We start from the raw sequence: 26,622 nt of genomic DNA, 5'->3' as shown, positions 1-26,622 counted from the left end.
GCCGTGGCTTGAACTGAGTATATCGTCTCAGTTTTCAGATGTCCTTTGGCAAGAAGAGCGTTTTTGTCTCTCATCAAAATAGATCCAAATTCTTTTCCCCATTATGTTCACGTGCCTGGCCTGAGCCAGCCAGTCGGCTTGGCCAGCCTCCCAGCCCACCCGAGTACTAGCAGGGTGAGAAGGCAGCAGCTGCCGACTGGGGGCTGAAGGAAGAGAGAGCTGGCTTGAGCTATGCCGGGACCTGAAGGAACTGGGAAACAGCCCACTGCAGAGGTGAGTGGGAGCTGGGCAGGGAAGCTGGTCACCAAGATTAGGACGTGTCCAAGTTCATTTAAAGAAAGGCCAAGCATCCCCATCTCACCTCTGCACCTCTCTGTCTTGTCCACTTACAGTGCAGGTGAGATCTGCCTCTGAGAAATGTCCCGGGATGTTTTCTTAGTACACAGAGTCCTGTCCTGTCTTGCTAATGTCTACGTCCTCTGCCTGTGTTTTTACCATCTCCCTCCTCTGTGTAGTCCCATTTTTCTAGCAACTGACACATAATTCTGTCAAGGATTGGGTTTGGCTTCAAAACCATGTGAAAGAGAAAACCCCAAGTTAGAATTCAAAAATCGGACTGTAAAAGACTGCCAGGAAGACACTGTGGTTGAATTGCCTCTCCTCTGTAAACTGGTAGGGCCACCTGGAAGGGATGGGGCCAATTACAACAAAATTGCAAAGGCCCAAGGTATGTGTGTGGGCTAGAAGCTAGACAACCACATCCAAGCTGTTTTCAAGCAACATACTGGGATTTATCAACAGCTGTTCCAAGTTTAGATTTGTGGATGTCCTGGTAGTACCCCAGGATGGATTCCCACAGAGGTTACCAAGGGAGAGGAATAGTGTGTGTAGATGGGGGTGAACAGTGGGCCAGTGGCTTTCAGGGTGCTCATATGGATCCTTTGAGGTATAAGGCAAGCAAAACAAGATAGAGACTTGTAAGTTGCTTCAGTTTCATAGAAATTCCAACTAATTTCTCTAGCTGGGACATAAAGAGTCCATTCAATTTGGCAAAAACAAATGCTCTGAGCATTAGCTTCTGACCTTAGAAAGGAAAAGTGTATAGTGTAGGGAAAGGTGCTGAAATGTTTGACAGAAAACGTTAGACACATTCTGAGGGCAAGAAAAGATCATTTCCCCTTCTTTTGTTTATGCAACAAATACTTCCTCAGTATGCTAGGCTTGTGTTTGGTGCTGTGGATCTCAGAGTAAACAAAATAGCATGCTTTCAGCCTGCCGGTCAGACGGTCAAGTGGGGCAGTAAATCTGAAGGGGTGTAAGTACCCACAGCAAAAGCAGTGAAGAGAGCATTGCTAAAACTGTCCAAAGAGGGTCATTTTTGTCTCAGAGTTTAAACTTTTCCTTCAAGCATTTTACCTTCTTGAATGAATATCTTTTCCCTCTATAAGAGTTTCACTTACATACAGACCTTGTCATACTACCTTCTTGAAACCCTCTTTATCAGAAGCTTTAAGCTGGAGGCAGACTGCTCAGCTTTTCCCAAGAATACAAACAGCCTGAGAGCAAAGGCTGAAGTGATGGGGGTTTCAGTCCTCCAGACAGTAGCCCTCTCCCTCATGAAACAAAATTGGTTATTCTGAAACCACTTGTGACACCAGGCAAAGTGTTAGAAAGCCTGGATTTTGTCAGATACTGTGTGGAGTTTGGAACAAGTCAGTTTTGCTATCTAAGCCTTTCTCTTAATTTATAAAATGGAAGGGGTAGACAGATGGTCTATCAGATGTTCCGCTTCCCTAGTAATTTTTTCCCCTAATTATTTCACAAGATATTTACAAAGAAACCATGTACATTCACATAAAATACTCTTGAGAGTCCTTTGGACTGCAAGGAGATCCAACCAGTCCATCCTAAAGGAGATCAGTCCTGAGTGTTCATTGGAAGGACTGATGTTGAAGCTGAAACTCCAATACTTTGGCCACCTGATGCGAAGAGCTGATTCACTGGAAAAGACCCTGATGCTGGGAAAGACTGAAGGCAGGAGGAGAAGGGGATGACAGAGGATGAGATGGCTGGATGGCATCACTGACTCAATGGAAATGAGTTTGGGTAAACTCCAGGAGTTGGTGATGGACATGGAGGCCTGGCGTGCTGCAGTCCATGGAGTCACAAAGAGTCGGACACGATTGAGCAACTGAACTGAACTGAACTGATCTTTTACCTATTAAATGGGAAATTTCATCAACCATGTAGAATATCCAGGAACCTAGAATCTGAAAGAACCAGGTTGCAGACAAAACTGTCTACTTCTCCCACCTTCATCCCATTCCCCTGCCCTGTCTTCAGATTTTCAAGGCTGTGGACATCCACTACACCTTCACTCTGTCATTTACCTAGACTGGGGATTCTGCGATAAAAAAATGGCATAGTCAGAATCATCTGCTTTCAAAAGAACCGCAGTAAAAAGCATGTAATTTGGATAATCTTACAATACTATCAAAATCCCTTTAAGGGAAAGTCAATTCATTGTTATAAAGTATTAGAATATTTACTTGCAGTGCATAGTTTCTTTCTCTGAATACAGTCCCATCATAAATGCCATTTCCTATCCTCCCCATACATATTTTCTCACATGGAAAATCAAAGTTATATAATATTATGTTCTTAAATAGGGCCAAGAAGCATGTATTATTCATCTTTGTATCCTCTGTGGCTAGCATTGTATCTGGCACACAATAAATGTTTCTCAAAATAATGATTCAATTCAGTTCAGTTCAGTCGCTCAGTCATGTCCAACTCTTTGCAACCCCAAGAACTGCAGCACGCCAGGCCTCCCTGTCCATCACCAACTCCTGGAGTCTACCCAAACCCATGTCCATTGAGTCAGTGATGCCATCCAGCCATCTCATCCTCTCTCTTCCCCTTCTCCTCCTGCCCTCAATCTTTCCCAGCATTAGGGTCTTTTCAAATGAGTCAGCTCTTCGCATCAGGTGGCCAAAGTAATGGAGTTTCAGCTTCAACATCAGTCCTACCAATGAACACCCAGGACTCCTTTAGGATGGACTGGTTGGATCTTCTTGCAGTCCAAGGGACTCTCAAGAGTCTTCTCCAACACCACAGTTCAAAAGCATCAATTCTTCGGCACTCAGCTTTCTTTATAGTCCAACTCTCACATCCATACATGACTACTGGAAAAACCATAGCCTTGACTAGATGGACCTTTGTTGGCAAAGTAATGTCTCTGCTTTTTAATATGCTGTCTAGGTTGGTCATAACTTTCCTTCCAAGGAGTAAGCGTCTTTTAATTTCATGGCTGCAATCACCATCTGCAGTGATTTTGGAGCCCAGAAAAATAAAGTCAGCCACTGTTTCCACTGTTTCTCCATCCATTTCCCATGAAGTGATGGAACCAGATGCCATGATCTTAGTTTTCTGAATGTTGAGCTTTAAGCCAACTTTTCCACTTTCCTCTTTCACTTTCATCAAGAGGCTCTTTAGTTCTTCTTCACTTTCTGCCATAAGGGTGGTGTCATCTGCATATCTGAGGTTATTGATATTTCTCCCGGTAATCTTGATTCCAGCTTGTGCTTCATCCAGCCCAGCGTTTCTCATGATGTACTGCATAGAAGTTAAATAAGCAGGGTGACAATATACAGCCTTGATGTACTCTTTTTACTATTTGGAACCAATCTGTTGTTCCATGTCCAGTTCTAATTGTTGCTTCCAATTAATATCATAGAAAAACTATGCCCTATTTTACTTTTGGTATTAAAAAAAGAAAGCACGCACACACAATATCTAATCCATTATTTGCGGCTAATCGAGGCTGATCTTATTCCTTTTTGTCCCTGTACCACCTGAATGACACCCTGCATTCACTGACTTCAGCACATTCTATACATTGTGTAGACTCAATCAGTATAATAAGCACTGAATTCAAGTTCTTCCACTAAATAACTGTAATCTGAAGCTGATTGGGGGCAAGAGGAGAAGGGGACAACAGAGGATGAGATGGTTGGATGGCATCACTAACTCGATGGTCATGGGTTTGGGTAAACTGAGAGTTGGTGATGGACAGGGAGGCCTGGCGTGCTGCGATTCATGGGGTCGCAAAGAGTCGGACAAGACTGACTGAACTGAACTGAACTGAACCTGAATAATGAAAATTTCTATGCCTCCATTTCTTCAAATGGAAAATGGGGTCAACATAATAGATGAGCTTGGAACTTCCATGGTGGTCCAGTGGTTAAGACTCCATGCTTACAATGCAGGGGGCCTGGGTTCCATCCTTTATCAGGTAGTAGAGCCTGCATGTCACAACTAAAGATCCTGCATGCCGCAAATAAGACCCTGCACAGCCAAATTAAAAAAAAAAGAATAGTTGAACTAAAGACAACTGGTAGTTCTTAAGTGGGAGACTTCAAAAGGTAGAGAAAAAGACAGGAAGCACGATAAAAATGTAATGATTATAGTATCTTCAGTTTCAGTTCAGTCACTCAGTCCTGTCTGACTCTGCGACACCATGGACTGCAGCATGCCAGGCTTCCCTGTCCATCACCAAATCCTGGAGCTTGCTCAAACTCATGTCCATCAAGTCGATGATGCCATCCAACGATCTCATCCTCTGTCTTCCCCATCTCCTCCTGCCTTCAATCTTTCCCTTCAATCTTTCAATCAGGATCTTTTCTAATGAGCCAGTTCTTTGCATCAGGTGGCCAAAGAATTGGAGCTTCTTCAGCATCAGTCTTTCCAATGAATATTCAGGGTTGATTTCCTTTAGGATTGACTGGTTTGATCTCCTTGCAGTCCAAGGGACTCTCAAGAGTCTTCTCCAACACCACAGCTCAAAAGCACCAATTTTTCAGCGCTCAGTTTTTTATTAAGGTCCAACTCTCACATCCATACACGACTACTGGAAAAACCATAACTTTGACTACACAGACCCTTGTTGGCAAAGTAATGTCTCCGCTTTTTAATATGCTGTCTAGGCTTGTCATAGCTTTTCTTTAAAGGAGCAAGCATCTTTTAATTTCAAGGCTGCAGTCACCATCTGCAGTGATTTTGGAGCCCAAAAACATTAAGTCTGTCACTGTTTCCATTGTTTCCCCATCTGTTTGCCATGAAGTGATGGGACCAGATGCCACGATCTTAGTTTTCTGAATGTTGAGTTTTAAGCCAACTTTTTCACTCTCCTCTTTCACCTTCATCAAGAGACTCTTTAGTTCTTCTTCACTTTCTGCCATAAGGGTGGTGTCATCTGCATATCTGAGGTTATTGATATTTCTCCTGGCAATCTTGATTTCCACTTGTGCTTCATCCAGTCTGGCATTTCTCATGATGTACTCTGCAAAGAAGTTAAATAAGCAGGGTGACAATATACAGCCTTGACGTCCTCCTTTCCCAATTTGGAACCTGTCTGTTTTTCCATGTCCAGTTCTAACTGTTGCTTCTAGACCTGCATACAGATTTCTCAGGAGACAGGTAAGGTGGTCTGGTATTCCCATCTCTTTAAGAATTCTCCACAGTTGTTGTGATCCACATAGTCAAAGGCTTTAGCATAGTCAATGAAGCAGAAGTAAGTGCTTTTCTAGAATTCTCTTGCTTTTCTGTGATCCAGCGGATGTTTGGCCATTTGATCTCTGATTCCTTTGCCTTTTCTAAATCCAGCTTGAACATCTGGAAGTTCTCAGTTCACATACTGTTGAAGCCTAGCTTGGTGTATTTTGAGAATTAATTTGCTAGCATGTGAGATGAGTGCAATTGTGAGGTAGTTTGAGCATTCTTTGACATTGCCTTTCTTTGGGATTGGAATGAAAACTGATCTTTTCCAGTCCTGTGGCCAGTGCTGATTTTCCAAACTTGCTGGCATATTGAGTGCAGCGCTTTAACAGCAACATATTTTAGGATTTGAAATAGTTCACTAGCTTTGTTCGTAGTGATGCTTCCTAAGGCCCAATTGACTTTGCACTTAAGGATCTCCAAGTAAATTTTAGAATCAGTTTGTCTCATTCCAGGGGAGTTTTTGGTGGTTTGTTTGTTTTTTTTTTGTAACTCTCGGGTGATTCTAATGAGCAGCCAGCACAAAAAGTCACTGCTGGCCATTCACTCTGACATTCTTTATTACTTACTTAGCTGGTTGCATGTGAAAATGACACCTAGGATCAGCTGCACTTTTTTATTCCAGATGAAAGGAGAAGCTGGACATATGCTACACAATGAGAATCCAAACCAGGTAAATATGAGTACTCTACCCACCAAACTGAACTTCCCTGAATATTCAGATGGTAAAGAATCTGCCTGCAATGCAAGAGACCCAGGTTCAATCCCTGGGTCAGGTAGATCCCTTGGAGATGGGAATGGCTACCTACTCTAGTATTCTTGCCTGGAGAAATCCATGGACAGAAGAAGAGCCCAGCAGGCTACAGTCCATGGGTCACAAAGAGTCAGACACAACCAAGCGACTTCACTTCACTTTAACCCATCAAAGCGGTGAGCATGCAGCCAGTGCTCCCTTCCATAATCTGTGCAGGCAGCGTAACTGACAGCCTCACAGGGTGCTGGGGTAGCTGACATGTTAGTGAAGTGCTCCCCTCAGTAGCTGAGCAGAATCACTTGACTCCAAGCTGCCTCATTATCACTCAAGCCCCTTTGCCTGCATGTAGGCACTGAAGAGCCCCACCGCTGTCCCACCAAGGTCTCCTGGCCCTTAGAATGCCTCAGGCTCACGCCTTTGGAACCACCCCTTCTACATCTGCTCTGGGGACAGGAGAGGTCTACTCTGGTCTGGGGCTGTGACTTGGGAACAGACTGCAGCAGATCCCAATAACATCTGATCTGTATGCACCTGCCCTTCACAGAGACCTTTGTCCTGCATATGTTCCTGGCATTTGGGGCTGCAGGAGACAGAAAACACCATGATCCATGAAAACACATCTAGTCTTATACATGAAAACCTTTAAACAGCCTATGTAAAAGAACAAGTTTCTGTGGTCCTGGTGATCCAACCCATAATGGCAGAGACAGAAAAAGAGAAAGAGAGAGAGATCGAGAAAGAAAGAAGAAAAGGAGGTCATTTTTCATAACTCAGGACCCCGAAGAGTAGTAGGCATTCAAAAACATTTCACTGGCCCTAGAAAATGACTTACAAACTTCTTCTGATTGAAAGTAGAAAGGGGTAATCAGAGAAGAAGAGTCAGTGCAGATTCAGTTTGCTCTGAATGAGTCTGTCAAAACAGTCCACTAGGGGACTTCCCTGGTGGTCCAGTTGGCCAAGACTCCACACTCCCAATGCAAGGGCCCCAAGTTCCATCCCTGGTCAGAGAACTAGATCCCACATGTTGCAACTAAGAGATCACATGCCACAACTAAGAGTTCACATGCCACAACTGAAAGATCCAGCATTCCACAATGCAGCCAAATAAATAAGTATTAAAAAAAAACAACAAACCACTCCTCCAAATCTCCAAAGTCTGGGTCAAGACATGGCATCCTATTAGATCAGCTTCCTGTACAAGGGTGTGTGCGGTTGGATTCACTAACTGCACACACCTGTAGGGACCACCACTTCTTGTTCTCTCGCTTGAAGGAATATGAGCAGACTCCATCCAGGCTTATAAACATAAACTGTAATGGACATTTGTCACCCCTGTACAAAATACTATGGAAATTGGTGACACACCAGGGATTTCCTTCTGCAAGACTGGACCTTCTTGTTTTACCATCAGGGTTGCTGCCTTTGATGTTTTAGACTTCTGGAGAACATGTCAGGAACATCCAGTGATGGCCAGTGCTTATTTTTTGCCCAGGGAGCCTCTCATCAGCCTCAGACATAAGCTGGCAGCCAGGCTTGTGTCTAAGGGAGGCAGAGGACTTATTACAAGTTAGAAAATGTGTTTGTTTACTCTTTTCTCCAAGGACAAAAGAGTGATGGGCACTGCAAAGCAGGCCTGGCTAGGGAACATAGTGAAGTCCCCATGGCCTCATCAAAGATCCTGCAGATCCCTCTATGATGGCCGTCCCAGCCTTGCTGCCCACTAGATTTAAATGGGGAGCTTTAAAAACAGGGCAGCTCATGCTCCACCCCAAAACTCTTATGTAACTGAGCTGGGAAGGAGCCTGCATATTGGGATGTTTTAAAAGCTCCCACGTGATTCCCATGTATAGAAAATCTGCATCTCTGTTCAACAAGAGGACTGGTCATGAAATCCCATGGCTCTTGGAAGGCTCATCTGTCATTATCTAGGTGACAAAACTGCCTGCTAGATTCTCTGGGGCAGGTATGCGCTTTTCCTTCCCTCCACCCTTAAGCTCTAACTTTCATGCTCACCTCCGCACAAGCCTGAGAGCTCTTGACAAGAAAGAGCCTCCTGTGGAAGCTGGGAAAGGTCAGCAGATGTGCCATGCTGGCATGGCTGAGAACCTGATGGCCCATCACTCCTGCCAGGCTTCAGCAGTGAGCCACCTGGGAAGGCAGAAGTCTGGTTGGGGCCTGACATTTTCTTGTCCTCTCCTAGGAGGGACACATCTGGGGCTCCATGAGGAGGATGGCTCTCATCCTGGGCTCCGGCCTTCTCTTGCTGATGGTCCACTGGAACTGCATCACAGGGTGAGTCTGCTCGGCCGGCTCTAATTCAGGATCTGGGGGCCTTGCGGTAGAGGTCTGCAGGCAGAGCATGAATTTAGGAGCTGTCCACCCACCAGTCTTCACTCAGAAACATGAATGAGTTTTCTTTCAAGGCATCTTCAGAGATTTTGGGGTGCTTCCGGCTACTTTTGGCAAGCCCAGTGGGAGAGGCTGCTGTCTACATTTGAAGGGAAGGAGTGGCTCCTCTACATTCTAGGTAAGATTCCCAGACACCAGCCCTCAGGGTTTGGGTACAGGTTATAGCTTAATTCTGTTTGTTTTGTTCTCTACTCTGAGACTTCTCAGTTTATTACTCTAAGGAATGAGGACCTAAAGACAGTGGTAACCCCAAAGAGTACTAAATTTGTGGGCAATCCGGAATGGATGTTTAAGGAACTTGAGACATCCCCCTAGCTAAGTCAAACAGAGAGGAAAAAGAAATAAAAGGAATAAAAAAGAATTTAAAAAGAAATAAAAGGAATCCAGATTGGAAAAGAAGTAAAACTCTCATTGTTTGCAGATGACATGATACTATACAGAGAAAACCCTAAAGATACTATCAGAAAATTACTAGAGCTAATCAGTGAATTTAGCAAAGTTGCAGGATATAAAAATCAGTACACAGAAATCTCTTGCATTCCTATACACTAACAATGAAAAATCAGAAAGAGAAATTAAGGAATCAATCCCATTCACACTGCAACAAAAAGAATAAAAAATACCTAGGAATCAACCTACCTAAGTTGTTCAGTCGTGTCCGACTCTTTGTGATCCCATGGACTGTAGCCTGCCAGGCTCCTCTGTCCATGGAATTCTCCAGGCATTACTGGAGTGGGTTGCCATTTCCTTCTCCAGAGGATCTTCCCACCCCTGGGGTTGAATCCAGATCTCCTGCTTTGCAGGCAGATTCTTTACCTTCTGAGCCACCAGGGAAGCCCCACACAAGAAGACAAAAGAGCTGTATTCAGAAAACTGTAAGACAATGATGAAAGAAATCAAAGAATATAAACAGATGGAGAGATATTCCATGTTCCTGGGTAGGAAGAATCAATATAGTGAAAATGACTATACTACCAAATGTAATTTACAGATTCTATGCGATCCATATCAAATTACCAATGGCATTTTTCACAGAACTAGAATAAAAAAATCTCACAATTCATATGGAAACATAAAAGACCCTGAATAGCCAAAGCAATTTTGAGAAAGAAGAATGGAGCTGGTGGAATCAACCTTCCTGGCTTCAGACTATACTACAAAACTACAGTCATCAAGATAGTATGGTACTGGGACAAAAACAGAAATATAGACCAATGGAACAGGATATAAATAAATATACCCATGAAATAAATATATCCAGAAATAAACCCATGCACCTACAGGTACCTTATTTTTGACAAAGGAGGCAAGAGTATATAATAGGGCAAAGATAGTCTCTTCAATAAGTGCTGCTGGAAAAACTGGACAGCTATGTGTAAAAGAATGACACCATACACAAAGATAAACTAAAAATGGATTAAAGACCTAAATTTAAGACCAGAAACTATAAAACTCTTAGAGGAAAACATAGTCAGAACACTCTATGACATAAATCACAGCAAAATCCTCTATGACCCACCTCCTAGAGTAATGGAAATAAAAACAAAAATAGACAAGTGGGGCCTAATTAAATTTAAAAGCTTCTGCATAGCAAAGGAAACTATAAACAAGGTGAAAAGACAACCCTCAGAATGGGAGAAAATAATAGCAAACGAAACAACTGACAAAAGATTAATTTCCAAAATACACAAGCAGCTTATACAAGTCAATACCAGAAAGACAAACAAACAACCCAATCAAAACGTGGGCAATCGACCTAAACAGACATTTCTCCAAAGAAGACGTGCAGATGGCTAATACACACATGAAAAGATGCTCAACATTGCTTATTATTAGGGAAATGCAAATCAAAACTACAATGAGATATCACCTCACATTGGTCAGAATGACCATCATCATCAAAAAAAAAAAGATGATCAAAATTCAATAAAGAGGGAAGATGAATGAAAAAATATAAAAAAATAAAAAATTATGTACCTTAAAAAAAAATCTACAAACGATAAATGCTGGAGAAGGTGTGGAGAAAAGGGAACCCTCTTGTACTGTTGGTAGAAATGTAAATTGATACAGCCACTATGGAAAACAGAATGACGATTCCTTAAAACATTAGGAATAAAACCACCCATAAGGCAATGGCAACCCACTCCAGTACTCTTGGCCTGGAAAATCCCATGGATGGAGGAGCCTGGTAAGCTACAGTCCACGGGGTCACAAAGAGTCAGACACGACTGAGCGACTTCACTTTCACTTTCATATATGACCCAGCAATCCCATTACTAGGCATATAGCCTGAGGAGACCAAAACTGAAAAGACACATGTACCCCAATGTTCACTGCAGCACTGTTTACAATACCTATGACATGGAAGCAACCTAGAGGTCCATTGACAGATGAATGGATAAGGAAGGTGTGGTACATATATACAATGGAATATTACTCAGCCATAAAAAGGAACACATTCGAGTCAGTTCTAGTGAAGTGGATGATCCTAGAGCCTATTACACAGAGTGAAGTAAGTCAGAAAGAGAAAAATAAATACTGTATACTAACGCATATATATGGGATCCAGAAAGATGGTACTGATGAAATAAATTATTTGCAGGGCAGTAGAGGACACAAAGACATAGAGAACAGACTTACGCACATGGAAGTGAGCAGGAAGGAGAGGGTGGAATGTATGGAGTGAGTAACATATAAACATACACTACCATTTGTAAAATAGATACCAATGGGAATTTGCTGTATTACTCAGGGAACTCAAACCAGAGCTCTGTAACTACCAAGAGGTGCGGGATGGGGAGGGAGGTGGGGTTGAGGTTCAAGAAGGAGGGAACATAGGTAAACCTCTGACTGATTCATGTTGATGTTTGGCAGAAAACAACACAATACTGTAAAGCAATTATCCTTCAGTTAAAAATAAATTAAAAAAAAAAAGAACTTGAGACATCTCCCACACGCACCAAAATAGAAAAATAAAAAAGTTTATGTATAAACGAAAGCATGTGAGAGCAGTACTCCAGCTTCCAGATGTCAGGTTCACGAGTACAGAGGGCTGCTGGGTCTCATGCGAGGCTATGTCCTTGGACCTGAGGCAACCTAGCTCTTGGGGCCTGACAGCATGTGTTCAATCAGTAAATATTCACTGATAGTGCCACTGGCTCTAAAGAGTCCTAAGGAAACAGAGTAGAAGAAAAAGCTATTTTAAGATAGGTATCTATAACAGCATTATCTACAATAGTGACTGTCCTCAATTATACATGCATTCAATCAAATAGTACTTATTAAGTGACTTTGTGCCAAACTCATAAGTAGGATACAGAGAAATTTAAGATAAAGTATTAACATACTCTAGCTACCCATTTAAATTATGTCGCAGTCTGACTGGAAGAAAATAACTACAAAACAAACCTCAACCAAAACTATGTCACAGCCTAGAAGGGGAGATGAAATGTGTCAGTTTCACGAGGCAAATGTAGAGATAAATAAAATGTTTCATGTTTCTGACAACTGTTTTCTTCAGAAAGAAAACTCTGAAAATGGGCTGAATATTAAACATGACAGGTTAATGGAATCCTAAAGACTCACTGAAAAAAAAACAATGCAAATTGCAAATGTACATGGTGAGAGTGGTGGGAAAACATGTTTCTGTTACAATGATGGGAAAACTACCTATCATCTGTGATAGGTAGTGATAAGCAAATACAAGACAGAAAAAATATTTGCAATTTGACAAGTTAGAGCTGAAAAAAATGCTTAAGACACCTCTTGCGATTTTCACTCTGTATTTCTCAAGGAGCCCTTGGATGAACAGGTAGGCAGGCACCTCGATGGATGGCCCACTAGGCCTAAGGGCCAAACTGCCCTGAGGACCTTTATGCCAGTCACATTTCCCCACTGTGTTAGCCAAATACTTTCCAGGTATCAACTGGCACAAGGCATGGTGCTTGACGGAGCAAGAAGGCTACTAAAGGAGGATGGAAGGAAGAGACAGAGAACAGAGTAAAACACCCTTGCTCCTTGGGATACTGAAAGTAGAGGAGGCAGCAAATCAAGGAAAAATACAGTTAACAGCACAAGAGTTAGATAACTCTGTGATGTCACCTGGATAACTGCCACTTGGGGTGGACAAAGTGCTTATTTGTTCACTGGATGAGATCAGAGATATTTGGGGTGACTTCATGCAAATGTGGGATGCGGAGCCAAGAGCTCTATCTAAATTTGTGTTGATCGCCATTTTCTAAAACATCCTGCAGAACAGCATTTCTGTAGGAGGTTAATGGGGTTGAGGGGAGACCATACAAGGTATCATCCAAATGGGTCATGTGTGAGAGTAAAGGAGGGGTTATTAAGAATGATGCTGGAATCGTAGATATAAATTGAAACTGTCCTGGGCAGACAGGGACGTATGGCCATCCTATGCTGAGCTATCTGGGAAAACAGTACTGGATACAGAAAAGCCTGGGAAAGGCTGAACAAGGTCAAACAGGAAATCTCAGAGCTGTTACCACCCTGGTCTGGACCCTGACTCTCTAAGAGGGCAGGGTGTGAAGATTGTTTAACCAAGGAGCCCCTCAGAGGTGGGTTTTCCACTTTGGGAAACGCCCACTGGACACCTGAGCTCCCTCTGCTCATGGCATCATAGGCTCATGAGGACTGGGTGACCCAAGTGCCCGTCATGAGCCGAGCTGGTCTCCCCCTGCTCCTCCCTTCCTCGGCTATTCTTCGGGCTCAGTGGGCAGACACCCAAAAGTCAACCGAAAGTCATTTCTATGTGGAGTGCATCACACATCTTATAAGGTTTTGTTGTTCTGTCTCAAACCACCTAGAAGTCTATTGTCCCCGTACTACAGCTAAGAAAAGAAACAGAGACACTCCATAAGTGACCCATGCCAGTTTCCAGGCAGGCTTGTCACCCGGCCCTGGGCTGCCCACAGTGCAGCCTCAGTCACCACCGAGCGTGTGTTCAGGGGATACTTACCCTGCCAGCTCCTGAAGTTGTCCTGATGTTTTCCTTCTGCTCTCTAACTTTAGGTGTCACCCAAGTACCTCTTCTTGTCTACTGGACCTTCAGTGGGCTTCTCCTGGTGGTGGACGTGACTGGAAAGCCTAACTTCATCTGCCGCTACCGAATTCAGGTCGACAACAATGACCGTGTAAGTGCTGCTGCAGCTTCTCCAGGTTCGAGCACAGAGAGCAGGGGCTAAAGCTGTGACCTCCAAACTCTGCTAGCCAGCCCAGGACACAGCATGGACAGTGGGAGCCCAGAGCTTCTGTAACAGGCTCCCCCAGATTAGAAGCTTAGAGAGAGTACATAATATATCTTAAATCTCAGAGCCAGCCAGTCAAGACTCATGTCTGATCTCCTGACCCCTAGACTTGGCTCTCCATCTGCCTGTTCTGGCCCTCAACATCCAGGTCAGCATTTTAGGAAAAGAAATGACTGTCTCAGTCTAGCACTTACCAAGCCCCAGAGAAGTCATGCAGGTCTCCCCTTACCCATGGGAGCAGGGACAGCAATGGCAGACGTTGAAAATACAGATACCAGTTGGCCTTGTTTGGGAAGGACACAGCTGCTGAAACAATGGATAACCCCACCATCACGAATTCTGACTATGTGCATGGTGGTTGTTTTTTAAGCAGGGACTCCTTCCCAATTATTTCATTCAACCAATTGAACAGAGCTGCTAGATTTTATAAGACCAGTCCATGCTCTGCTTATCCTCCTTCTCTTCTGGACAGGATAGCTAGATCATGCTTCTCTTCCCTCTTCAAATCCTCAACACATCCTCCTAGATTATGGCCTTGCCTTCAAGTAGAAGAGACCCTTCACAGCCTCGCACCACTGCAGCCTGTGGGGAGCAACTGCACACATGCTCTCCCTGCCCACCTGGGGCAGCACGTGGTCTCTCCTTGTTCCTCCTCCAGCTCTTCCTCTACCACCTGTACACTGCAGCCACCACCTCTTGTTTACTCCAGCAATTATTCCTTCTCTTTTTTGCATTCTTTTAATTTTTCCTCTTCTGCTGTCTTCAGTTCAGTTCAGTCGCTCAGTCGTGTCCAACTCTTTGCGACCCCATAGACTACAGCACACCAGGCCTCCCTGTGCATTACCAACTCCTGGAGCCTACCCAAGCTCATGTCCACTGAGTCAGTGATGCCATCCAACCATCTCATCCTCTGTCGTCCCCTTCTTATTCTCCTGCCCTCAATCTTTCCCAGCATCAGGGTCTTTTCAAATGAGTCAGCTCTTCGCATCAGGTGGTCAAATTATTGGAGTTTCAGCTTCAACATCAGACCTTCCAATGAACACCCAGGACTAATCTCCTTTAGGATAGACTGGTTGGATCTTCTTGCAGTCCAAGGGACTCTCAAGAGTCTTCTCCAACACCACAGTTCAAAAGCATCAATTCTTCGGCGCTCAGCTTTCTTTATAGTCCAACTCTCACATCCATACATGACTACTGGAAAAACCATAGCCTTGACTAGATGGACTTTGTTGGCAAAGTAATGTCTCTGCTTTTTAATATGCTGTCTAGGTTGGTCATAACTTTCCTACCAAGGAGTAAGCGTCTTTTAATTTCATGGCTGCAATCACCATCTGCAGTGATTTTGGAGCCCCCCAAAATAAAGTCTCTCACTGTTTCCCCATCTATTTCCCATGAAGTGATGGGACCAGATGCCATGATCTTAGTTTTCTGAATGTTGAGCTTTAAGCCAACTTTTTCACTCTCCTCTTTCACTTTCATCAAGAGGCTCTTCAGTTCTTCTTCTTCTCCCATAAGGGTAGTGTCATCTGCATATCTGAGGTTATTGATATTTCTCCCGGCAATCTTGATTCCAGCTTGTGCTTCATCCAGTCCAGCATTTCTCATGATGTACTCTGCATATAACACCTGGCATAACAGGCAAATTTGGCCTTGGAGTACAGAATGAAGCAGGGCAAAGGCTAATAGAGTTTTGCCAAGAGAACGCACTGGTAATAGCAAACACCCTATTCCAACAACACAAGAGAAGACTCTACACATGGACATCACCAGATGGTCAACACCGAAATCAGATTGATTATATTCTTTGCAGCCAAAGATGGAGAAGCTCTATACAGTCAGCAAGAACAAGACCGGGAGCAGACTGTGGCTCAGATCATGAACTGCTTATTGCCAAATTCAGACTTAAATTGAAGAAAGTGGGGAAAACCACTAGTCCATTCAGGTATGACCTAGATCAAATCCCTTATGAGTATACAGTAGAAGTGCAAATAGATTTAAGGGACTAGATCTGATAGACAGAGTGCCTGATGAACTATCGACAGAGGTTCGTGACATTGTACAGCAGACAGGGATCAAGACAATCCCCATGGAAAAGAAATGCAAAAAAGCAAAATGGCTGTCTGAGGAGGCCTTGCAGATAGCTGGGAAGAGAAGAGAAGCGAAAAGCAAAGGAGAAAAGGAAAGATATTCCCATCTGAATGCAGAGTTCCAAAGAATAGTAAGGAGAGGTAAGAAAGCCTTCCTCAGCGATCAATGCAAAGAAATAGAGGAAAACAACAGATTGGGAAAAACTAGAGATCTCTTCAAGAAAATTAGAGATACCAAAGGAACATTTCATGCAAAGATAGGCTCAATAAAGGACAGAAATGGTATGGACCTAACAGAAGCAGAAGATATTAAGAAGAGGTGGCAAGAATACACAGAAGAACTGTACAAAAAGGATCTTCATGACCCAGATAATCACGATGGTGTCATCACTCACCTAGAGCCAGACATCCTGGAATGTGAAGTCAAGTGGGCCTTAGAAAGCATGACTACGAACAAAGCTAGTGGAGGTGATGGAATTCCAGTTGAGCTATTTCAAATCCTCAAAGGTGATGCTGTGAAAGTGCTCCACTCAATATGCCAGCAAATTTGGAAAACTCAGCAGTGGCCACAGGACTGGAAAAGGTCAGTTTTCGTTCCAATCCCAAAGAAAGGCAATGCCAAAAAATGCTCAAACTACTGCACAATTGCACTCATCTCTCACGCTAGTAAAGTAATGCTCAAAATTCTCCAAGCCAGGCTTCAGCAATACGTGAACCGTGAACTTCCAGATGTTCAAGCTGCTTTTAGAAAAGGCAGAGGAACCAGAGATCAAATTGCCAATATCCGCTGGATCATCGAAAAAGCAAGAGAGTTCCAGAAAAACATCTATTTCTGCTTTATTGACTATGCCAAAGCCTTTGACTGTGTGGATCACAATAAACTGTGGAAAATTCTGAAAGAGATGGGAATACCAGACCATCTGACCTGTCTCTTGAGAAACCTGTATGCAGGTCAGGAAGCAACAGTTAGAACTGGACATGGAACAACAGACTGGTTCCAAATAGGAAAAGGAGTACGTCAAGGCTGTATATTGTCACCCTGCTTATTTAACTTCTATGCAGAGTACATCATGAGAAACGCTGGGCTGGAAGAAACACAAGCTGGAATCAAGATTGCCGGGAGAAATATCAATAACCTCAGATATGCGGATGACACCGCCCTTACGGAAGAAAGTGAAGAAGAACTAAACAGCCTCTTGATGAAAGTGAAAGAGGAGAGTGAAACAGTTGGCTTAAAGCTCAACGTTCAGAAAACTAAGATCATGGCATCTGGTCCCATCACTTCATGGGAAACAGATGGGGAAACAGTGGAAACAGTGTCAGACTTTGTTTTTTGGGGCTCCAAAATCACTGCTGATGGTGATTGCAGCCATGAAATTAAAAGACACTTACTCTTTGGAAGGAAGGTTATGGCCAACCTAGAGAGCATATTGAAAAGCAGAGACATTACTTTGCCAACAAAAGTCCATCTAGTCAAGGCTATGGTTTTTCCAGTGGTCATGTATGGATGTGAGAGTTGGACAGTGAAGAAAGCTGAGCACCGAAGAACTGATGCTTTTGAACTGTGGTGTTGGAGAAGACTCTTGAGAGTCCCTTGGACTGCAAGGAGATCCAATCAATCCATCCTAAAGGAGATCAATCCTGGGTGTTCATTGGAAGGACTGATGTTGAAGCTGAAACTCCAATACTTTGGCCACCTCATGCGACGAGTTGACTCATTGCAAAAGACCCTAATGCTGGGTAGGATTGGGGGCGGGAGGCGAAGGGGACGACAGAGGATGAGATGGCTGGATGGCATCACCGACTCGATGGACATGGGTTTGGGTAGACTCCGGGAGTTGGTGATGGACAGGGAGGCCTGGCGTGCTGCAATTCATGGTGTCGCAAAGAGTCAGACACAACTGAGCGACTGAACTGAACTGAACTCTGCATATAAGTCAAATAAGCAAGATGACGATATACAGCCTTGACATACTCCTTTTCCTATTTGGAACCAGTCTGTTGTTCCATGTCCGGTTCTAACTGTTGCTTCCTGGCCTGCATACAGGTTTCTCAAGAGACAGGTCAGATGGTCTGGTATTCCCATCTCTTTCAGAATTTTCCACAGTTTATTGTGATCCACACAGTCAAAGGCTTTGGCATAGTCAATAAAGCAGAAATAGATGTTTTTCTGGAACTCTCTTGCTTTTTCGATGATCCATTTGATCTCTGGTTCCTCTGCCTTTTCTAAAACCAGCTTGAACATCTGGAAGTTCACGGTTCGCATATTGCTGAAGCCTGGCTTGGAGAATTTTGAGCATTACTTGACTAGCATATGCTCTCTTACTCTCTGCTTTATCACAAACCTGCTATAATTCATCCCAGGTTAAAAACCAAACCAAACTCAAAACTGTTACCTCCCTCTCCCATACGCACTCCCACTCACATTTTTGGTCTCCTTTGCAGAGTTGTCTCTACAGTTTCCAGTGCCTCTCTGTCTACTTATTCCCCATCATTTCACACTATGAAGAATGGAAAACACATATACAGAAGGTGAAATGGTAGTACCCTGATCACTCATTTACCCACCACCTAGATTCACCAATCTTAAACATTTCAAAATGTGTGCTTTTGCTATATATAAAAATATAAATATCGATGCATCTATGATTTTTTGTTTTGTTTGAAACTAAGACATCATAAAACTCTAAATCCTTCAGCCTGTACCTCATAGAAATAAACACAAAACTATCCTCTCATCTACTCTAGCTATACACTTCCTCCCATCAGGCCCTAACCTCCATGGCTCCTTCAGAAATGTACAGGTCGCCAGTGTCCCTGTCACGGGCTTGTCTCATTAGACCTAACAAGACTGTTTTCACAGTTGCTCATTGCCGCCCTGTTGTAGCTTCTTATACTGGCTCCCAAGGCCCTGCTCTGTCCTCCAACCTCATAGCTTACCCCTTCACAGTCTGCTTTCTGGTTCCACCTCAGCCTAATCTCCCCAATCTCTTAATGTTGACACCCAGGGCTCAGCCTTGGTCTGCTTCTCTGTCCTCATCTCTTCAGTGTCATGATTTTAAATAGCACCTAAATTCTGACAGCTCACACACATTTAGTTCTCAAACCCAGACTCTCTCCTGATCCAGGATCAAATATCCACCTGCCTCATGGACATCTCCAATCCAACCTGATCTACAGACCATTTCTGAACTTCTACTCCCTCCAAAGTCTTTGTTCTCCACAGCCTCCCCCATCTGAGTTGGGCAGCTTCTCAGACCCAAAGCCTTGGAGTCACCCTTGAGAATGCTCTTTCCCTCACACTTCACATCCAGTCTATCAGGAAGCCTCCAGAATCCAACCATTTCTCACCACATCCATTGCCACCTCCCTGGTCTGAGCCACCATCCTCTCACGTGGGTATTTTTGCAATTCTAATTAGCCTCCCCATTTCCGTTCTTGACCTCCTACTGTCTATTCCCAACACAGCAGCCAGAGTGACCCTGTACATGCTGTCACTTCTCTGCTCACAACCTTGGGATGACATCTACTTCTCTTGGAGTAAAAGTCCAAGTCCTCAGCGTGGCTTCAGGGGCCCTTATGTACCGGCTCCTCACCTCTTGACCTCACCTTCCATACTCCTCATCCCACTGCTCACTCCTCTCCAGCCAAAGATGCCAGGAGTGTGCCGCCTTAGAGCCTTCTACCAGCTCTTCCCTTTACCCGAACACACTCCCCCTCCATAAATGTTTCCTCTTCATCATTTGTTCAAATCTCACCATCAGGGAAGCTTACCCTGATCATTCTATTTAAAACAGTAAGCATATAAGTTCAGTGAGGGCGGCAATTTGTTTTGTTCACTGTTTTCTTCCCAGCACACGAAACACTGCCAGGAACATAGAAAATACTCAGTAAGTATCATTTGAATGAATGAATGATCATACATCACACTCTCCTTTTGGTCAAGGTTGCCAGAAGAGGTGTTTTACTTCCTCTATAGGTAGTTTGAAATGAGGCCAGCCAGACTTGGCTTTGCCACGGGATGAAACTGAAGTTTAGAGACTGAATCCTGGTCCCTCAATACACATAGCGCTTGGAGAAGCCAGAAAGAGAGCCAGGCCTGAAGTATAAGGACCACTTTGAACCTGGCCTTGCCTTGGGGCAATATACCTGCAGCTTGCAGACATTTCTCAGGAAGAAATCCTTTCTGATACCCCCAAATCAGTTCATTAGGATCAGCAAATGGCCTGTGGTCATGGGGCTATTCCCTGGAACAAGTTGGTCAAGAGGCCAGATAGCAGCATCCTGGCTCACATCCTTCTTCACTGGGGTCTGATGCAGTGAGACTAGATTGCATGAAGGGAAAGGGGGTGACTGGTCCCCAAGGAAAGTTTGGCTGCAGCATTGAGGCCCAATGGGGTGTGAGCATGTGGGGCCAGCTCTCCACAGTGACCTGGGAGAACGCTCAGGCAGGCCCCCATCCTGAGCTGAGGTCACTGAGGGTGACATCCTGTCACTGAGGGTGACTACCACCCTGAACACCAGGAAGACCCACTTACCTAAGTTCGTCAAGAGGCCAGATTGCAGCTCTCTGACCCAAATCCTTCTTAACTTGGGCCTGGTGAAGCGAGGCTAGACCACATGAGGAGGCACATCGCCTCGATCTCTGCTCCTGACCCTGGTCAAGCCTCCCTGGATGACCAGGGGCCAAAAGGCTGAAGAAGGAGTCAGGCGGACAGCCTTCTTCACACTCCCCAGGGTGCCTGCGTGAATACACGGGGCTGGGCCTGGGCACAGAAACGAGGAGGACAGTGGTGGAAGCTGTAGGAGGAAGCAGCAGGCAAGTTCAGACAGACACTCAGGCTGGGAGAGGGGACTTTCCAAAAGCAGGGCATTACCAGGTGGCTTCCCCCTGAACTGGTCTGCACTCGGGGGCTGCCAGCTCCAGCCGGACATTACTCCTAGCACTCAGCCCAGAGCAAAGGCCTGAGAACAGTTCACAGGGGAGCCTGGTTTCCAGAAGACAAAGACCTACTTATACTCTTGTCCACTTCCTTACTTCCTTCTTTCCCTCCACAGGTGGACCCCATGAAACTACGCCAGTCTATCCTCATGATTCTCTTCAATCAATTCATGATCTCTCTTCCCATGCTGGTCTCACTCTACCCCATCCTCAAGTTGTGGGGAGACCCCTGCCGTCGAGAGCTCCCCACCTTCCACTGGTTCCTCCTGGAGCTGGTTGTCTTCACGCTGATTGAGGAAGTGCTATTCTACTACTCACACCGGTAAGCGCACTCCTCCTGAGCACAGCCAGCTCCTCACTCTCCAGGTTCACCCGTCACCCAGGAAACAAGGCCTCCTTGGAGTTGTGGGGATGGGACACCACTACCTGGCCTGGAAAGCCTTGTTATCTAGGTAACAGGAAGACCACTCTGTGCTCCACAGCTGACAACCCAAGATGACCCAGGAGTGTCTGGAACTCATTTATGCCTGTGGCAGGGCAATTTCCCATTCATTCCCCTATGTAATCCTTTCTGGCCATCATCCACTTTGCAGCTCATACAACTGAGGTAGAGACAGGCTACATCACCCTCCCCAAATTATGCACCACAAAAATTCAAAGGCAGGTCTGTCTAGGTGCCAATCCAGTGTGTTTTCAACTTTACTCCTTGTATGTAACCCCAGTTTTTACCTTTGCTTTCTCAAGTTCTCATCGGGGACTGGGAGAGGGAGGCTGGCAAATTATGAACTGGTAACTATCTTTCTAGACTCCTTCACCACCCAAAACTCTACAAGAAAATCCATAAGAAACACCACGAGTGGACAGTACCCATTGCTGCAACCTGTCTCTCTGTCCACCCTATCGAGCATGTGGTGAGTAGAGCTCGGCTTCCCCAGAGAAGAGGGCAAAGGGCCCCAATCCCCTTCCTTAAGCTAAGGTCTCCTGCACAAAAGGGGACCATACTGTGAGTTTCTTTCTTCTGCACCTTCCACAGCTACCATTTATGCTGCCATATCCAAGGAAAAGCCAGATGCCTAATGTGAGTTATCTCATTTAGAGATAACTCCCAACAAGCATTTAGAAACAACCATTCTGATAATGAGGAAGTTGAGGTTCAAACAGTTAATACCTTGTCCTAGGTTTCAAGCTGAAAGTGAAAGTTGCTTGAAATTCGCTCAGTTGTGTCCAGCCCTTTGCGACCCCATGGATTGTAGCCTGCCAGGCTCCTTTGTCCATGGAATTCCCTTCTCCAGGAGTTCTTCCCAACCCAGGGATCAACCCTAGGTCTCCTGCCTTGCAGGCGGATTCTTTATGGCCTGAGCCACCAGGAAGGCTGAAGGACTCCAGCAAATTAAGGTCCAGAAATTCATTCACCTTCCCCAGATCTGAGTCAGGAAGTCTTCCTGGTACCACTGTGGGGGAAGGGGACATCCACCTCGGTTCCTTTCCTCCCCTCAGGACCCTCTTCAGACAGCTCTCTCCTTGCAGATCAACATGCTGCTGGCGATACTGGGCCCAGTGGCAATGGGCTCCCACTTGTCCTCCATCATCATGTGGATTTCCTTGGCCCTCATCTTCACCATGATCTCCCACTGTGGCTACCACCTACCTTTCTTGCCTTCACCTGAATTCCATGACTACCACCATCAAAAGTAAGGCACCCCTCCCCACTTTGGGTCTCTTGGTGGTTAACACTCACTTTTATTCCTGGAGCTCCTGACAGCAGACACTGGTGTCTCAGTGCAAATGTGGGTCTAGTGGAGGGAGAGGCATCTGGGGTCAGCACAATAACCACCACCCTGGGACCCAGATCACCTTGCCATTTTGGTTCTGACACTGGATCTTCCTTGCCACTGTTTAAGCTCCATTTATACCTGGACCCTTTGAGTATACAGCGTAAGCTATGGGCACTACCAGAAAAATGCACGTATGCATACAACTCCTGCAGGCAATTCAAGGGGAGCTGTGCACTTTCTGAAAGCTTTCAGTCTCAGCAGTGAGGTTTAGGACCCTCCTGCATCAGAAGTCACCTGAGATGCTTTTTTCAAATGCAGGCTCTGGGGTTCCACCTCAGATACCCAGAATCAAAGCCTCTGGGGGAACAGGGCCTGGCAATTGCACTTAATAAGTGTTCAAGGGGAATCTGATGGATTCCAGAACCTACCTGAACAAGCAGGCTCTGCTGCAGGTTCTGACTTGTGTCCATCAAATCAGAGAGAGAGATTTTCAAAGGAAAAGCATCGATTTTCACTCTGGAGGGGCCCAGCAATCTGTGCACACCCACTCAGAAGCAGGTGGTGGGCACGGTGGGGACAGGTATGGGGCAGGAAGGCTCAAGTGGGCACAGGTGAAATGGACATGAGCACACCAGCCTTCAGCACCCTCCTCTCTCCTCCAGGGTCGACCAGTGCTATGGGGCCCTGGGGATGCTGGACTACCTCCATGGGACTGACACCGTGTTTAAGCAGACCAAGGCCTACAAAAGACACATGATCCTGCTGGGCTTCACCCCACTCTCTGAGAGCATCCCCGATCCTCCGAAGATGGACTAAGAAACAGCCGTAGTTCCACGTTGGCCCATCCCCTCAGCAGACAGTCCTTTGCTGTGCCTCAGGACTCCTACTCACATCTAACAGCTTGCTCCTTCAGCCACACACTCTGATGACGACCCTATGAGGGCAGGGGAAGATCAGCTTCCTGGAAAAGCAGAGCCACAGAGACTAGGGCTCCCCCAACTGCTCCTGTTACCACACTGGGTCCAAGCATTCACAGAAGGAAGGAAAAAATACATCTTCCCAGAATGCAGGCCAGCCAGAGGAAAGAAGCTACTGGAGAGGGTTCCTGGGGAGTCCACTGGTCCTCTCCAATGGAAGGGGACAGGTACACCAGATGATCTGTTGGTGGCCCCGGCAGGACACAGAATGACAAAGGTGGCAGGAAGCTGTGTGCCTGCAGCCATCGCTGCTCCTGGTGCCAGTGGATGAGGGAACCAGATGCTTTGTCCCTTCCTGTCCCCGAAAGCCTCTCTCAAACCCTATTCAGGACAGGGCTAGGACACCCTGGAACAGTTCTGGGATCAAGTTCCCATTACACACACACACACAAACGCCCCATTCAACTCAGCCCACTGCAATTGGACATCACCCTCCTCTGAAAAGAAAAATAAGTCACAGTAGCTTCTCCCGGGACCATAATTGAAATATAAAGAAGCTCAAAGGTTACCCCAACACCTTCAGCCACTCACAGATTCAAAGGCCAAAGCCTGTGGCCTTGCTCAACTGGGGCCCTTGTAACCCCAGAGGGAAGGGTCAGAGTGCTGACCTTGGAGGACACCCAACTGAGGTACCCTAGTATCCTCTGTATAAAGGACCAAAAGGGCTAGCACCCTCTTCCTCCAAAAAGAAGGTAGCAAGTACACACCTGAACAGAGGAAAAAACCCTCATTCCCACCCAAATCATGAACCAGTTGTTTCAGCACCCTTTTCTCAGGATGATTTTAGCAGAGATGCCTTTTCTGATGAGACCTGTCTACAATGAAACCACAGAGCTGCCCAGGTGGAAGCCAACCCCACTCTGGGTTCCCAGGGCAGTCCCCAACATTGCCCAGAACCCTGTGGCTCCCAAGATCAACGTGAAGACCACACTCTGACTTGAAAGGCCACCATTACCAGTTCCCAAAGTCCAGTATTTCCCTGAACTTTCAGTTCTCCTCTCTCCAGAAAACCACCCGCTGTAGTTTTATGAAGTACTTTCATGTCTGAGGTGGCCTCGTCTCCAGGCAGGACTATCAAAGAGGACCTCTTTGTATGGGCCAGACCCAGAGGACCTGCCCAGAAGGCCAACCAGGAACTTACCAGGCAGTGTCCTCCTGGGGCCTGGGTGGGCCCCAACCCCTCCCTGGGACCGAGTACCCTTAGCTGGTGGTATACAACTTCTGGAGCATCAGAAGCTGCTGGCCCACACCCACAATGCGTCCTACAAATAACTGGAAAGCAACCCGTTTTCAGTGAACTTAGCGAGGGTCCGGAGTGAGGAGTGTGTAGAAAAAGGAAGAATGGCAGTCCTCCTCCCTTTCAGGTCTGTAGTGGCAAGCCACAAAGGGATGAAGGGCCTCATGTCTCACCCTGTTTCTTGGGCAGGTGGTTGGGCTGGCCCTCAGACTGGTTACCAAATAGGCTCTAGCAAGGGCTGAGGTCTCAACCTTCCCACCAGAAAATGTGCAAGGAGAAAGCATTCCCACCAGAAAATGTGCAAGGAGAAAGCATGAGAAATAAACTGGTCTCCTTTGACCTGCAGTGGATACTTCTGTTCTGAGTCGTTCTGGCATCATGACCTCGTGGCATGGGGGAGTCACAGCAGCACAAGGCACACTCCGCCCTCCCAGCCCCCCAGCCCCCTTCAGTGTTCCCAGCGGGCGACAGAAGTGAGGTTCCTCTTCCAGAGAGGCCTGCAGAAGCCCTGGCTAGTATCTCTTAGACTCACCTCTGCCCCCTGCAGGCCATCGGTGGTGTTAAAGTCTCTGCTCTCCTGACACAAGGCAAACTGTCTGGAAAAACATTTGTGAAGGGATGCTGACGTGCCAGGCCCAGGACACTTAACAGCTATCGGTGAATAAGGCCCAGTTTTAGTTTTGTCAGTACACACTACAGCCAGACTGGCATTTGGTCACTACTGCTGGTGCCTGGCCTCATGCATCAGACAAAACTCATCAGCAACCTGGGGACCAGTTGTGGTGGGGGTGCTCGTCCGTCCTTCCCAGGCGTAAATCCGGGGCTGATCTGGATTCCACTGGGCCAGAGCGCTGCTCCTCCTTTCCAGCCCATAGGGAAATGTGTTCAGTGAGGAATCACAGCAACTTCTATCTTCCTGGCTGTGTCCTGATACAATGTCAAGCCACGGCCAGTGCATGAAATCCTGGAATTCCAGCTACTGGACTGGGGAGTGCTCTAGTCTGTGGCACTGGCTATAGCTCCTCCGTCCTCAGACACAAGGTGGAGACGAGCTCAAGACACGTAGAAGTTCTCCAGACCCCTGAGGAAGCACCTGAATGCGCCAGGAGCCTCAGACACTGTCGGGAGACTCCGCCCTGGGCAGACGGGACTGACAGCCCTGAGGCCCAGCCCTGGAGAGGTTCCATATGCATATGCCGAGGGCAGGTTCCCATGGATTTGAGGTCAGAACGTGAACCAGGCTCCACTCGACACACCCAATAGCTGTACCCCTTCATGGGAGACCAGCCAGGCTTCTTTTTTTTGCCTTTTCAAGTTTTTATTTTTATACATTTTTTTTGTATTAAAAAGAAAAGCATAATTACCACAAATTACAAACGACTAAAGCAGGACTAGAATAATGAATGAATCACTTCAGCCTGGAAAGCAGATACTCTCAATAATATTAATGTTATAATACAAGCTCATTCAAGTATTTTACATTTTTTTCCTTGTAAATGTGATATCCTAGCACATGGTAAAGATAATGTACTATGAGCATAAGGTGGAACCTTCTCCGCAAAGCCAGATGACACGTTTTCCTCTCCAGTCAGAATGGGCTGTATGTTCTGATCTTCTC

At 45.6% G+C, this 26,622-nt stretch overlaps 1 protein-coding gene across 4 annotated transcripts; it reads left to right on the top strand.

Annotated features, from left to right (window-relative positions):
- Positions 1-161: 161 nt before the first annotated feature.
- Positions 162-25,354, top strand: FAXDC2 (fatty acid hydroxylase domain containing 2). 4 transcript variants are annotated; one of them, XM_081501860.1, is made up of 9 exons: positions 162-273; positions 6,182-6,229; positions 8,511-8,602; positions 8,734-8,837; positions 13,751-13,872; positions 21,132-21,337; positions 21,821-21,926; positions 22,543-22,706; positions 23,453-25,354. In XM_081501860.1, the coding sequence occupies exons 1-9, from the start codon at positions 232-234 to the stop codon at positions 23,604-23,606; spliced, it is 1,038 nt and encodes a 345-aa protein (XP_081357986.1). In that variant the 5' UTR covers positions 162-231; the 3' UTR covers positions 23,607-25,354. The 4 variants fall into 4 exon arrangements, with proteins under 4 accessions (XP_081357986.1, XP_081357985.1, XP_081357988.1 ...); XM_081501859.1 differs by having other exon boundaries at positions 22,513-22,706; XM_081501862.1 differs by lacking the exon at positions 6,182-6,229.
- Positions 25,355-26,622: the final 1,268 nt, after the last annotated feature.

Source organism: Giraffa tippelskirchi, chromosome 6 (genome assembly GCF_054371585.1).
Source record: "Giraffa tippelskirchi isolate mGirTip1 chromosome 6, T2T-mGirTip1v1.2.pri, whole genome shotgun sequence".
NCBI classification, from domain to species: domain Eukaryota; kingdom Metazoa; phylum Chordata; class Mammalia; order Artiodactyla; family Giraffidae; genus Giraffa; species Giraffa tippelskirchi.
The sequence above is the reverse complement of the archived record's forward strand: the minus strand, read 5'-3'. Positions and strand labels throughout refer to the sequence as shown.

What these genes read in the sequence shown, in the direction of transcription:
- FAXDC2 (XM_081501859.1), top strand. Translation starts at nt 232, where the DNA reads ATGCCGGGACCTGAAGGAACTGGGAAACAGCCCACTGCAGAG. An exon ending in CACTGGAACTGCATCACAGG is followed by an intron (nt 8,603 to 8,733) that starts GTGAGTCTGCTC and finishes TTTTCTTTCAAG; the next exon opens with GCATCTTCAGAGATTTTGGG. An exon ending in CATGACTACCACCATCAAAA is followed by an intron (nt 22,707 to 23,452) that starts GTAAGGCACCCC and finishes TCTCTCCTCCAG; the next exon opens with GGTCGACCAGTGCTATGGGG.